At 37.0% G+C, this 15,424-nt stretch overlaps 2 protein-coding genes across 2 annotated transcripts; both read left to right on the top strand.

The window, feature by feature from the left end:
- The first annotated feature begins 983 nt into the window (after window positions 1-983).
- Window positions 984-6,982, top strand: LOC21395893. Its single transcript, XM_024172050.1, has 3 exons — window positions 984-1,172; window positions 1,261-2,053; window positions 5,495-6,982. The coding sequence occupies exons 1-3, from the start codon at window positions 1,141-1,143 to the stop codon at window positions 6,980-6,982; spliced, it is 2,313 nt and encodes a 770-aa protein (XP_024027818.1). The 5' UTR covers window positions 984-1,140.
- LOC112093497 lies at window positions 6,976-8,759 on the top strand. Its single transcript, XM_024172072.1, has 2 exons — window positions 6,976-8,540; window positions 8,631-8,759. The coding sequence occupies exon 1, from the start codon at window positions 6,982-6,984 to the stop codon at window positions 8,536-8,538; it is 1,557 nt and encodes a 518-aa protein (XP_024027840.1). The 5' UTR covers window positions 6,976-6,981; the 3' UTR covers window positions 8,539-8,540; window positions 8,631-8,759.
- The last annotated feature ends 6,665 nt before the right edge of the window (window positions 8,760-15,424 follow it).

The following is a 15,424-nucleotide window of genomic DNA, read 5'->3' as shown; positions in this document are numbered from 1 at the left end:
CGTGTTGGCGGATCGTGTTCGTGTCGTGTTGACTCCTTTAGTTGACACGAATAGGCCTGACACGAACACAACCCGTTTATTAATCGTGTCGAAATACAAAATCTAAACACGACATGTATATTAGCGAGTTGATACGACACGACACGAATAACCCGTTTATTAAACATGTTATAAACGTGTCGTGTCAACTCGTTGATTACCTGTCAACCAATTTATAAAATAGGTGATAAATGGGTCGTGTTAACCTATTTCTGAACCTATTTTTAAACTTGTTTATAAAATAGGTGATAAATAGGTCGTGTTAACTTATTTCTGAACCTGTTTATAAAATGGGTAAGAAACGGTTATCAATAGGTTGTATATTCATGTTATAAAAATATGACACGTTTAATAAACAGGTTATGTCAGGTCAATTATGAGTTGACAAATCAACTTAAAAATAACACGTTATTCAATTATATTTTATAGATTCGACGTGATTTTAACATAGACCTATTTATAATAAATTTAATATAAAATAACCTTTCTCATTATAAATACACTAAAAAAATAATCGTAAAGTAGAAAAAATGAAAAAGAAAAAAGTAAATAAATGTTAAATAATGGAAGGATAGTTTACGTTTTCTTTTTAATTTAGGTGGTTTTGATGCTATATTGTGAGAGTGTGAGGTCACTTTAGCGTTTGGGTTGGGCTCTCATACGTCGCTGTCAGTCATAAATTGGGGGGGAAAGCACCAAAGTGCTGCGAAACAAAGAAAAGAAAAGATGGTAATGTATGAGAGAGAGAGATAGAAACACAAAAAATAAAAATAAAAATATATTTACTCTCGGTACAGTATCACCTCTCTCTCTCACTTTCTCTCTCCAGAGCGGGAAAAATAACATTAACAATTCAATAATAGACAAAACAAAAGGAGAGAGAGAGAGAAAGAGAAGAAAAACTAAAAACCCCACTCCATACTCCAATTCCTCTCTCTCTCCTCTCCCTTTCTCTCTCTAGCGTGATTTCAGCCATGGACGAGAAGATGATGATGAAGAAGAAGCTCTCTTTAGTCCCTTGTTTAGATATGGAGCTCCGTTCTTCTTTCTGTGCACGACCTTGAAAGTATTGTTGGTGCGGTTTTGAGCTCTCGATCAACCATGGCGGTTGCGTTTGAGGGCTTCTCGATCCGGTTAGCTTCAGGAACAGCTCTTTCGGTTAGCTATTTCAATCTCTGTGAGAAAATTTTGATTTGTGAGTCTTCTTTTTCTATTTTACAGAGAGTACACAGCCAAGATGAGAAGCGTCGACGTGGCGAAATGCTGGCCGTTCCCTGAGGAGTTGATGAAGATCAGGAGAGAGGAAGATGGAGAAGAAGAAGCTGTGGAGGAGGAGAAGACGGTGCTTCCGCCGATGAGCGTTGTCAAGTTCAAGTGGTGGTCCCACGAGCTCGGCCGTCTGCGGAGCCAGTCGGGCGAGAAATCGGCTGTGGCCGACGAGAAATCGGCGGCGGCGGCTGCGGCGGAGCTGGTTTGTCCGGTTTGCCAAGTTTTCGCGGCGGCGACGGTCAACGCCGTGAACGCGCACATCGACGAATGCCTCGTCGCCGATCGGGCGGCGAAGGCGGACCGTCGGATCATCAGGAATAGTTGTAATGTTAGTAATCATAGTAATAATAAGGCCTCGAAGGCGAAATCGAAGCCACGGAAGAAGAGATCGATCATGGAGATCTTCGCCGTCGCTCCACAGATTGACGCAATTGAGAATGCGAGTGAAGCTAGTGAGAAAGAAGAAGATATTGAGGATGAAGAAGCTGATGAAAACGAAAACGCACTTGTTGACGACTTCAAGGTGCTGATGAGCGTGAGTAGTAGAAGTTCTGGTCCCACAATCAAGAAGAGCAAGAACGTTATGAAGGCTAAGAAGAGGAAGAAGGAGAAGAAGAGGGTGATGGTGGAAGAAAATAATAGCCTGGGAGTTTCATACAAGATTAGGGAAAGTAATAAAAAGCTGAAGAAGAAGAAGAAGATGTTGAACAAAAAGAAGAGTGTTGATGGGTCTATTGCAACCAAGGTATGTGAATTTGGCATAAAATATCGTTGTGCTTAATCTATTTTACATATATATGCATTAGATTATGAATACAATTATTACTTCGAGTTGTTGATTGATTGTCTATGTCTTGTCGATTGTGTAGTTTTATGTTTCACGATTGGCTTTCACTAACGGTTGTTAGAAAGAATACATTAGATTACTGTAGTCTTGTGACATTTTGAAGGGTTGATTTAGTACTGAAAAAGCTGGGTCACGGATAAGAATACTACTGTAATAGGAGAGGAGAGGCGTTGCCGATGTTTGTAGTACTTTTCTTTGGGTAAACTAAGCAGCAAATGAGGTTCAGTATAACGGGGAAAAAGTTAAAAGAGTGAGTGTGAGAGAGAGAGAGATTAATGGGGTTCTCTCCTTTCATTTCTGGGATTGGGAGGTGATTTCATGAGCATTGAGCAGGTTTTCGAGGTGTTGTTGTTGTGGGAGGTGGTGCTCCAGCTGTACCGTACGGGCTGGGGCAGAAAAGGGCTTTTATAACGTGGGAGAGGTTTTTTGTCCTTGGTTTATATCATATGCATCCTAGGCTAATGATGCTGTTTTTTCCTACTGTTTCGGCTAGGCTTTGTGCGAGGTAATCATTTGGGGGGCATTTGGGTCGCTCTAATTTTGATAAGATGGCTGGTATTATATCATGATTTACATGGATGAATTCATGAGAGATCACTTGGGCTAGAGAGTGTCATGAAGAGTGCATTTGTTTATGTGACTTGTGGGTTCTACTTGGAAAGTAACAATTTGAAGATACTAGTAAATATGACGTCCATGGGTGACACGCGAAGCTTATATATTGGTGGATAATTCTTTTTGAAGCTTTCTTTCGACAAGCAATACCGAATAATTCAACACGGCAGACAAGTAAAGTCATTATCACATGGAGATTTTTGTGAGATGTGTGAGGTTTTTCCACCTTCTTTGTTCATCTAGTGAGAATCTAGGCAAAATTGTTTTTAATATGTTCGGGTGTGTCAAGAGAGATAGAATTATAGGTGTTCTTTCATTTGTGGTGCCTTTTTAGTATTGCAATGTGGTATCTTGTCTGGAACGTGACCTGGCTTCTAGGAATAGCATCTTATATTGGCTCTGCGTATTAATTGAAAGATGGATTTTATCACCTTTCACCTATTTGTTCTTATGTGTCTTGTGTTGCAATTGATCATAAGAGCATTTGAATAATGGTCGTGAAGTAGTAGTGTTAGTTGTGCTTTATCATGGGACCACTATTTGGACTTCTTATCAAGTGAAAAAATCTTGTTTATAGGCGTATGGTAAACTCTTGCAGGTTATGGCAGTGGATAACAGATACTGTCGACATTAAATTATATGCTTTTCTTTTTTCGCTTGTTTTTATTTTCTGTAGCAATAGTATCCAGGGGTTATTATTCTTTGGGCCTTGAGGGAAGCTGGATGTTGCTATTGTCGTCACTGGATTTGATCATAAGAACATTTGTATAATAGTCGTGAAGATTGATAGACATTAATCTTTTAGGACCGGAGATCAAAGGCTTTCAGGAGACTCTGCTAGCATTTTAGCAAATTCTTTTTTCTGAAAGTACGTAGTTATTGACATCTAGTTTTTTGAGAGACTTGGTTAGGATAACCCTTTCTTCTCTTTGTTGTTGAGATCTTAGCATGCTTATTTATCTTTTTATTTTGTTAGTATCCCTAATCCCGAGCCCTTGCTTGTGGTGTGGGATCCTTACTGTGAAGCTCATTTATAAGATCTCATGTTTTAGCCCACATGTAGATGAATCTCTTGGTCTGAAGAAATTTCTATTCTGAGGTAGAATAATGTCGTTTGTTGCAAGTAACCCTCCTACAGCTAAGCTAAATATATGTTTGAAAAGCTGTGTAGACGTTGTATTGGTAGTTACCTTCAGTCTTGGTTTTTGATTCCATGGCTGTGATCATATATGTTTCCTTTTTAGCAGCCTTCATGTCTTGAGCGGAACTGTAATTGAAAGATGTTGTTAATCTGGAAGCAGTTAAATGCCGTCCATGATTTTTGTTTTAGGTTCCATATTCCGCCTTTGTAGTTCCAAATGAATCTTCTGCCGGCCCATCAGGTTTTTAACCTATTCCTGAATTTTGTTCCTGTAGTCTATGGAGAACCAAAAAGACCTACTGACATTGTGTTTCTAGAAACATTTCTGGGGTTGCTTTGGAATGTCTGAGTCAAAAGTTGAATATTCCTCATCTAATTTTTGTTTTGAGACAATTTTTTTTTTTTCGTTTTTGGTTTTTATAGGTATTATTATTGCTCAGTGAGATTGATCCTTGCAATCTACTGTTTCTTACATTTATATGGTCCAGGGAAAACAAGGTCGAAATTAGCTAACCCTATCTCCATATTATAAAGGAAGGGAGCTTTAATATGAGCCCCAATGTTGAACAGTTAAATCATGAAATGTAGATATGGACCTTACTTTTTGTCAAGTCAGATAGGTATACTCTTGACCAATAACAAAGAGTTTATAACACTGTTTTGCACTTTAATCCAAGTAGTGGAATTTATGATGCTATTTTTTTTTTTTTTTTATGGATTTATGATGCCATATGTAATCAAATATCATAATTTTTATTTTTATTTTTTTGTTACGCCATTATTTCTCATTTGTTAAAGTTGTAATCTTAGAATCATGATGAACTGAGGTAAAGCAACAACTTAGGAGTTTATGCAAGTTCAAGGGATCAGTTACCAAGTCCCCTTTTGTTAGTCTTTTGGTGTCAAAGGTATAGATCATTAAGCTAAATACAAAGATTTAGGATTTTGTGTATAGGGTGAGATGAAGAGCACTATCTGGCATATCTTTTCCGCACCATATGAATTCAGAATAGCGTAAAAATTTCAGGAAATGTTAAGACTGCCCTTGGATGAATGCCAGACCTTTCACTTTGCAATTAATGTCCAGTTATCAGCAATTGGTTCCCAAATCCTCTCTTGCAATGTCGTAGAGCCTCTAGGTTGTAAGCTAGTTGCCTCAAACGTAGAAATGAAGGATGCTACTTATTAGATAATTCTTTAGAAGTGTAAACTTAGTGGCAGATGTCTTAGCTGATTCCATATATTTTTATCCAAATTTGGTAATTGGTATAATGTTGATCTTTGACTGAATTAAATTTGTATCTCAAACAATCTTTGGAGCTCTGCACATTTAAATTGACATTGTTGTTCTTACACTTGTAGATTTCTTACTCAAGGTTTCAGATTATTTTCAATTCGTTAATAATAGACACATAAAACTAGCTTCTGGCTTCTACTTATAAGTTTCTTTTTGAAGATCCTGTCCACTTATTGATGCATCTTATCCTCTCATAATTTGTTTCCTAACTTCTTGGCCTGAAATTGTAAGCATGTGACTGATTTATATATAAGCCATGTCATTATGAGCTTCTTGTTTGTATCAGCGGAATGCTCAGAACTTGAAGCTGCAAAATCACGTGAATATCGCAAAAAAACTGAAGAAGAGATTTGCAATTGATATTCTGAGCTCTGATTCTGTCCGTGGAAAGAAAACAACTACAAAATGCTTATCCACACAAGAAAAGCAAAACGTTGATGAACCACTCAAATTGATTGCAAGGAACCAAGAACCAATCTTTCCTATTCGCAGCATTCTGAAGAATCATACTAGCAATGATCAGAAATCTACAATTCGCAATATGCAACGCGATAGTGAGGCCAATCCTTGCAGTCTTCAACTATCAGAATGGCATGTCAGGTTTTCGGGGAAGGATGACATATTTGGACCAATGAAGAAAGATTTTTATTCCTCTGAGCAGAATGTTGGCAATTTACTTTCAGACAGACTTGCTGCTTCACCAGAAAAGTTTCAGTCAGCTGACAATAGAATGGTAGCTATGGAGGTAACAAGGAGTGAAGATGATACTTCGGTGGGTATAGATTATCGAACTGAGGCTCATACTATTATTGCAAGGGAACAGTCAGCTGATATTCCTCATGTAGAGATACCAAGCTCTCCAAGGTTACCCATAAATATTCAAGAAAAAACGGAGCTTTTGCGGGAGAAAAGTACTCTACCCCAAGAAAGGCAATTTTATGAAAATAATTTGCGCAGGTTTGATCAAGGCTACGCAAGTCCAGCTCGGAGACCTCCATTTACTTGCTTATCTACCCTCTTTCCGCCATTTGGGGGATCCAGTGGAAATACCCAAATAGGTGGTAGTGCTTCTAGTACTTTCAATTCCACTGGAAAGTTGATCAATCATGTTCAAGATCCTATCCACAGAGTTGCCGACATTACTCCAAGGGAAAACATAAGTCCATATTCACAACCGTTATCTTGTTTTACTGCAAATGAAACTGCAAGCAATAGGCTTCAATTCCAGTCACAACCTTCCGAGGAATTAGTCAATGCTCATACCTTGTGCTGCCGACCATTTTGTCATCTGCCTCCAATGGACTTGATTGGTGGGTTATGTTCTTTTCCAGAGTGGAAGCAAAAGGAAGTGGTGTTGAGAGAAAGTTGCATGGATGAGGATTTTTTTGGTTTGCCTCTCAACTCACAAGGCGAGCTGATCCAGTCAAGTTCGAGAAGTAAACTTTTGTTTGATGAGCCGAGGGAGTCAAATATAACTGCGCATTCAAGTAGCATTTTTCCTGCACGTAATCTTGTCTGGCCAAGAAGTACTGGAGACTACTTGAGTGTGGGTAAGAAGAATTTTGAAGAGAGAGAATTTCTAAATGATCGAGGGAATCAATTCCTTGCACAGAATTATGTCAAGGAGAACCCCAGCTTACAAGTACCAGCTAGGTTTGGTGTTACCTATTGGGAAAGTACTGGCAGGGAAGATGTTCACCATCTAGATTTTGAAAGGAGAAGTAACCACTCTTTTTTTACTCTTTCCGACCTCTTGATGCGGGTCTTAATCTGATGAATATCTCGTTTGATGGAAGCAGAACATATGAGCAGCTGCAGAATCAAGAGATTAGTGAAATGATTCATCCAAAGGAAAATTCAGGTAAGACGTCACTGAACACCAGCCAACCAACTATGCGTTTGATGGGTAAAGATGTTCCAATTGGTAAAAGTAGCAAAGAAATGCAAGGATTTGAGGATGGAAAGGTTTGGACTGATACGGAAATTGCCGTAGAGCATTGTACATCAGGTGCTTGCCTGAATAGTTCCCCCACGAAAAGAAATTTTCAGGAGTGGATTCCGCAAATGTCAGGAGGACAGTACAAAGAAACTGTAATACAATCTCTGGGAATTGAGAGTGAGAAGTGTGCTCAAAACCACTTACTCATTAAAGGACCAGGGCCTAGTTTTTCTCATCCTTACTTCGATTGGCAAACGAACGGAGCATTCGAAAGTAGCAACTTTGGTGCCAACAGAAATCCTAGTTCTAATTTATTCCCTTATGCTCCTTTACCCACTGCTTCTAGATTATTTAGTCGGGTGCCTAATTTCCAGGATTTTTTCATTTCTGGAGCTGAACCTGTACGACTTGGTTCTCAACTTCCGGTGCTGTCTACTCCACAGAATTCCTGCGAGCATGGGCACTGGAGACCAGCTGAACTCTCTCACAGGCAGAACTTACCACATTTTACAGATCCCGGGTTTGAGTTTCCTTTCTTAAATCCAGATTCTAGAGTAAATGTTCAATCCTCATGGTTTGAGAACTCGAAGAGCCTGCCCCCGTGGTTGTTACATGCAAAGCAGCAGGGAAAGACACCAATGATATCTTCTCAACAAGGTCCAATTGCGGCAAGCAAAAACCATCAGCACATTTCATCCAGAACAAATATTCTCAATAGGCCATCAATTTACCATTCAGCAGAAGCATGTTCTTATCCTTGTGGTCCTGGTACTTTACATTCACAAATGAACAGTTCACTTGGTTCAGCCACTATAGTTATCCCTCCCCTTGGTCCGATAATTTCCAGGGTAAAACCAGCATCTGCCATGAACACAGGCTACAGAAATAGAATGAAGGTGAAAGAAAGACTGAAATCAAAAGCTTTTGGCGTCAAAGACCTTTATCCTTGCAAGAAAACTAACAAGAGACTTGTGACTAAATCGCTTGATTTAGTAAAGCCCACCAGAATCCTCAACTTAGAAAAGCAAGAAAAGTTTAGTGCTTTGGCAAGGTGCTCGGCTCAGAACCTGTACAGTGAAATGCAACGTGACATAGTGGGAGATGACCTTCATTCAAACAGGGTCAAAGACATTGGTCTGGAATGCCAACGAACTGAAACTCAAGACTTTGGAATTGGAATTGCTGGTAATGAGTCCTCAAGAGTGGATATTATGGCAAGATCGGGCCCTATCAAATTAAGCGCCGGAGCAAAGCACATTCTGAAACCAAACCAAAACATGGATCTAGATAACTTCATGCCGATCCACTCTACGATCCCATTTGCTGCGGCGACTAATGTCAGTATGGTACCCGAGTCTCAGAAGAAAGCAGCAAAGATCTACAGGTTTTAGATGTAAGTCTTGATTAAAATATTCTTCTTTTATTGTCCAATCACTCAAGAATGAATGTTATATGTTACTGACTTAAATGCTTTACTTCCTAGGTACACGAGACTGCTTATATCTGACTACATGAACCGCTGACTTCAAAGAAATTAAGCTCTTAGTGCTTTTCAATAGTATGATCATCGGAATCTATTTAATTGCCAAGAACTTGTTTCCTTTTTTTTTTTTTTTTTTTTTTTTTTTTTTTTTTTTTTTTTTTTTTTTCCCTTTTCTTTTCTTTATGCTTGTGTGGTCAGCTAATCTGTGTGTGGTGTTTGTAATACTATCATATTGCTATGGAGGCTCTTATGCGCGCGTTGACAACATTAACTTGTTTTCTTTTTCGGCAAAAAGAGGAAAAAGAAAAATTTGTTTCGGTTGCCCTTTTATTTATTAATTTATTTATGTTTAAACTGACCTTTGACAGCTTAAAAAAAAAAGAAAAGTTTGCCTTTTTGATTAGTACTCGTAACGTTACAATTTCTTTCTTGCTTAGATAATAGTATTATTTTAATGTTGACTTAGGAACATTGATAATGAATTTGTTAGGGGAAAAAATGATACGGAATTAAGGATGCATCAGTCACAAAAGATAGCAACTGAACAAAAAAAAAAAACAAAGCATAAAACGACATGTCAAGGGTTGTTCAAATTATTTGTACCATTGTATACTTAAACGACATGTCATTTTCCTTAGCTAGCATTAATAAAATTAAAAATGTAAAACGTGTGGGCTAACTACGTTGTTTCCCACTTGCAAAAAAAAAAAAAAAAAAAAAGGAACTATGTTGTTTCGGGAATATATATCAAGTGTATATGGGGGTTTTTTTTTTCCCTCTAATTGCGTTATGTTATTATTTGTTTATTTTTTTCTTAAGATATATATTATTTTGATAATATAAGAGAATCTTAATGTATGAATAATCATTCAAAAAATTGAATTTTCTGTTTGGAGGTATGCTCCCAAATAAAAAATGTATTATTCATAGCTGTAACAGATTTTTCAGAATATCTTATACTTGTATATTCTATGCTGTTCTTCTTCTTATAATCATCATCATTATTATCGTCATAATCTTTTTCGTTTATCTTTGTGACAAGGACAGCTGGAGAAAAAGTTTCAAAAGATCAGATCTACATGGGTTTTAAACGATAACTATATTTAAAAAAAAAAAAAGATTTAAAGATAATTAATGATCACCTCCTACTTTAAAATAAAGTATAAAACCTTAAACCCTAGCCTTAGGACGTTATCAATTTTACAAATCTAATATATACATAATACAAACAGAGAGAAGACTTGAAACTTTGATTTCATTTGGCATAGCCATAGTATCATATCATATCATTTCATCATGGTTGAAACACGTAGAAGTAAGCGTCTTAATACAACAATATTAGCTTTAAACCATCCATTGGTTGAGTTAACCAGCAAGAGAAACAGAAAGAAGATTAAAGAAAAACCAGCATCCAAATTCATATCCATTGTTTCCGACGATCTGTTGCTTTGCTCCAAATATTTCTCCGACTTCCTCATGCCCGAGACGTAATCTCCGGTGTGGCATCGTTTGCATCAACAGTTCATTCACAGCTTTATTCAACATCACAACCACAAAATATCATCATCGTCTGATCATTCTTACTCCTTGCCCTACACGCTTTTGTTTACTTACGCTTCTCAGTGTTCTCCGGAAAACAGTATAATTAATCAGCCATCCTACAAAATATTTTCTGAGAAATCAAAGATTCCTCATGACTTAGGAAGTCATCATCGTCATCTAGCTAGTACTTATGTTCATGATTATCTAAGGGTATGTTTATTTGCACAACTAAGTCATGATTTGAATTATGTATGTGAGAGAAAAATACTGTAGTAAAAATGTTGAATTTGAATTTTTATGAAAAAAAACACTGTAGCAATATGACTTGAGTCATTGAACAAGGCCTAAGCTTTCATCATTGTAAATTATAAAGGCGTCTGACGACTTTCGGCGACTTGTTGCTGGTCACCTTAGATAATTGCGCAAACTACTCAAACATCGATTACTGCATCTGCAATCCGTTTACCAAACAGTGTTTTTCCCTGCCACACGGAATTGGTGATCCTAGAGCCATATTGGCCACTGGATTGATGTTCCAACCCTCACAATCACCTGATCATCATATTAAGTATAAGGTTGTGTGAATCCTTGCTTTCTTTCAATTCAAAAAATCAATCATTGCGGATGTTTTTTGTTCGGAGACTAAAAAGTGGAACGTAATTTAGTCTTCTCGTTTCCTTGGAGATCGCCGGATCTCATTCTTCCATGGACGTCGCGTCCAGGCTGTTCCAACCAATAATGGAACGCTGGAAAGGGATGATTGGCAATCAGATAAAAGGGATTCTTGCAATCAATCCTAGAGGTATAAATAGTTGCGGTTCCTTCCCGGCGGGATTTGCCCCGGATGGCAGGCTTCGAATGACAACCTGCGCCTCGGCGTGGTCGAGAGGCAGCTGCAGCTGTCGCAGTTTCTTAGGTTTAAGGACATGAACATGATCGGCTTTGTGTTAAAAGTTTGGGAATTGAATGATGCATGAGAAGAAGAAGTATCATGGCTTTTAGTGCATGAGGTTAGCATTAAACAGAAAACGAAAAATATGAACACGGTGCTTTCTTTTCATCCAAATAAAGGTGATGTGATTTTGGTAGCACGCGGACAGATATTCCTATATATTCTTAGCTTAGGATGTGTGTATATATATATATATATATGTATGTATATATATGTGCACAATTATGCTTATTTTCCTACGCTTTTGTTTTTCATTCTTGAATTCTTTGTAATATTGGTCAAGTTATTATAATTAACTTACATTCCAGTTATCTCTGTTGTTTGCTTAATTGCATGTATATTGCTCTTCTCTTGATTTACTTCAATACTAGTCTCTGTATCATGTATCTTCCCTTTAAAAAAGGAATATTGTTCTAAAAAGAAAGTTGAATATCAGATTTTTCAAAACTTCTTCTACTTGTATATTCTATGGTAAAAACAAGAAAACAGAGGTAGTCTTAAATTTAAATTTAATTAAAGAAATTAAATCTACCTATAAGGTAATTTGCATATCATCAACTGCAAATATGGAAGTTTTCCAATCTATATTAGTGTCTCATCAACTGCAAATATTACTTTCCAATCTTTTTTAGCGCTGAAAATTACAATGGAAGTTTTCTATCTTTACGATGAAGATGTCTATCTTTACGATGAAGATCTTTTGATCATCATTCGTCCTGCAGATCCGACTGCTCGCCGCCCAACACGCTTACTTTCGCTCCTCCTGGGAAAAGCAGTGTAATTTATCAGCCATTCTACAGACTCTTCTCTGAGACATCAAGGACTCTCCATGGACTTGGAAATCCCTCATCCTCATCATCATCATCATTATCTAGTGATGATCATAATTATCTAAACTTTCTTCGTCGTAAATATCGCAAAGGCGTGTAATTATAAAAGCGTCTTTCGGCGACTTGTTGCTGGTCACCGTATATGATCGCAGAAAAGACTTCGAATATTACTGCATCTGCAATCCGCTTACCAAACAGTCGATTTCGCTGTCTCACGGCCCCCGTCAATCAGCCATGGCCACTGGATTGGTCGTGTGCCAGCCCACACAACAATCAGTACTTGACCTTAAGTACAAGTTTGTGCGAATCCTCTTATTCTTTGTTTTTTTCAAATCAATTGTTACAAATGTTTCCGTGGACACCGGCACTACAAAAAAAAAAAGTTATTAGCGACGACATTATTAGTGATGACATTTATTGTTGCTAAAATTATAATATTAACGATGGTATGTCGTCACTTAAAAGAAAATAAAATTTTAGAACAACTTGTCGTCACATTAAGTATTTGCGACGACATGTCGTTACACAAAATTTATATAATTACGACGACATGTCGTCGCAAAAATGGAACGGCTTATTAGTGACGACATATCCATTGGCGCCAAAACCAATTTGGCACCAATAATTTTGGCGCCAGTTTGTACATTATTTGTGAGAACATGTCATCGCAAATATTGATGATTACAGCTAGCGGTGACGTGGCCAAAAAGAGGCAGGAAATTTGGCGGTTTCCCGCGAATAGGTTCCATATATTTCTTTATTTTTTGTGACAACTATGCAAAATGTCATTGCAAAAAAATAGTTCCAGAAAAGTCTTTTTAGAACGACTGTATTTGCGACGACATGTGTCGTGAGAAAAAGGGGTTCGAGAAAATTCGATCAATGACGACTGTTTTTTGTGATGACAGTTTTAATAATGTGGTCGCAAATAACTGGGGATTTAATTTTCTCCAAAGAAAAGGGCGGAAACTTTGGCGGTTTCCTCAAAGTTATTTGCGACGACATTGTTAAATTATCGTCGCAAAAAAGGAACTAGGGTAAATTCTCCAAGAATATTCTTAGAAATATTAATGAGGTGAAGAAGAATGACATCGTTTTAAGATTAATTGCGACGACTATTTAATCTTTGTTGCAACGACATAATGTCGTTGTAAAAAACCACCTCCATAAACGAAATCGCAGACCTCCTTCCGCCATTTTTTTCGTTCCTCTCTCAGTCCAAAACCTCCAAAAACCGTCCAAAAACACTGAAAATAGCTTAAAAATATCTTCATCTCTTCAAATCTTTCATTTGTGGAGAAAAAAAGTCCAAAAACGCAGAGTTTTCATTTCCCTCTCGCCTCCCACTTTTCCGGCCAAACTCGCCGTTTTCCGGCCGCCGGCGCCCTCTTTTCTTTACTGCCTTACCGTTCTCCAACCCACGGTATTTGTGGGTTTAGATTTTGTGTGTTAATATTTTGGAATTTTGTTAATTGATTTTGGTATTTTTGCTATGGTTTATGATTTTTTTTTAGATTTTAGATATAGTTTGTGGTTTTGAATTTAGAATTGTGAATTTTAAATTAGAATTGAAACTGAGATATGTGATAATTAGATTATAATTTGTATGAAATTTGTTTAATGATGATTATGTGATAATTAAAAAATTAGATAAAAATTTTAATTAAGATTATATTAATAATAAAATAATAAAATAAACTAATGTTAAATACTTATTATAAACTAATTTGTGTTAATTTTCATAAAATTTGATAAACTTTATAAATTCTTCGTAGTAGAGATGCCTATGGACAAGAGTTGGATACATTTAAGGAACCGGTTGTCTGATTTGTACTGGGATGGTTTGTGTGCTTTTATTGAGGTTGGAAAGAATTATGCAAATTCACTCGGGGGTAGTAGTTGTCCGTGTATGAAGTGTAGAAATCATGAGATGCATCCAACCGAAATAGTGAAAGCGCACATACATCGATGAGGTTTTGATACAAGTTACACCACATGGATTCACCATGGTGAAGTACGTCCTGTTGCTCCAGTTGTCAGTCAATCTGTTGACGAGATGTTTGTAGTGCTAAATGATGTGGCTGAGATTAGTGATGATCATGAGACAATGGGTGAGATAGAAATAGTTATAGAAGATACGCATTACGATGAATTTAGAGATCTCTTATCCGAGCTCCAAGTCGGATTGTATCCGGGTTGCACTAAATATTCATCGTTGAATTTTTTTAGTGAAACTAATGCTTCTAAAAGTGTTGTACAATTGGCCTAATGAATGCATTGATGAAATGTTGAAGCTACTGAGAGATGCACTTCCTGAAGGGAACAAGTTACGTACATCGCATTACGAGGCGAAGAAGTTATTGAGTAAACTGGGTCTGAGCTACGAGGCAATTCATGTGTGTAAGTATGACTGTACTTTGTTTTGGAAGCAGAATGCTGCTTTGCAATCTTGTCCAATACGTAATACAAGTCGTTGGAAGAGTAAAAAGGGAAAAAAGTTCCGTGGAAAGTACTCCGATATTTCCCTTTGAAGGATTGGTTGAAGCGTCTATATGCTTCCCGTCACACTGCTAAGGAAATGAGGTGGCACGTACGGGGGCGTTCGAGGGATGAAGACTTAATGCATCATCTAGTTGATGGTACGGAGTGGAAAGATTTTGATGAAAAAATCCACAATTTGCACGTGAACTAAAAAATGTTCGATTAGGGTTAGCTACTGATGGTTTCAACCTATTCGGGAATATGAGTCTATCATACAGTATGTGGCATGTTATGTTGGGAATGGTGTCCTAGAAGCATAAGATGTAATATGATATTTATTATTTATTTAATAAAAGAGTTTATTCATCATTTTATGTGTATATATTTGTGAATATTTTTATGAATATCAATGAAAATTCCATGATTTTTTATGTAACCTTAAATATTGTATATAAGTGTTATATACGAGAGGATAATGTTCATAATGATTTTAATTAAAGTTCAGAATCTTTAATTAAAACATTATTAATACATGTCATTCCCATTTAGAATGGAACGGTGTTATTCGCACTGTTAATATGGTGAGATATTGAATGAGTGTATTTCGCATAATGAGATTATGTGGAACAAGGACACAGACACAATATGAATTTCTAATAATTTCCGTTAAGTATAGAAATTCTAATTGAGTCTACCGATGGTCATATATAGAATGATCTTAATCATGAGTTCTTAACAGACTCCTATTTATTGATTTGTGTCTTTTGATTTACTCGGTACGGATTCTGAGATCCTGAATCCTATTCCTTGTATTTTGGAGACATGATGAAGTAGGTAGCCGGGAATATTATTACACGAGATGGAATCCATTCCTTCTTAAGAAAGAAGTAGATAAATAATTCTCTTGAGGGTTGATTCGGTACTTGGACCAGTAAGAGCTCCGATTCATGAATGTGTTTTATGAATCACTGTCCATTAGAGAATTAATG

Source organism: Morus notabilis, unplaced genomic scaffold (genome assembly GCF_000414095.1).
Source record: "Morus notabilis unplaced genomic scaffold, ASM41409v2 Scaffold702, whole genome shotgun sequence".
Lineage (NCBI taxonomy): Eukaryota > Viridiplantae > Streptophyta > Magnoliopsida > Rosales > Moraceae > Morus > Morus notabilis.
This window is presented reverse-complemented; position numbering and strand designations above follow the sequence as displayed.

Coding starts and splice junctions, on each gene's coding strand:
- LOC21395893 (XM_024172050.1), top strand. CDS start 1,141: ATGGCGGTTGCGTTTGAGGGCTTCTCGATCCG. Junction 1,173..1,260: donor TTTGAGGGCTTCTCGATCCG/GTTAGCTTCAGG, acceptor TCTATTTTACAG/AGAGTACACAGCCAAGATGA. Junction 2,054..5,494: donor ATGGGTCTATTGCAACCAAG/GTATGTGAATTT, acceptor TGTTTGTATCAG/CGGAATGCTCAGAACTTGAA.
- LOC112093497 (XM_024172072.1), top strand. CDS start 6,982: ATGAATATCTCGTTTGATGGAAGCAGAACATATGAGCAGCTGCAGAAT.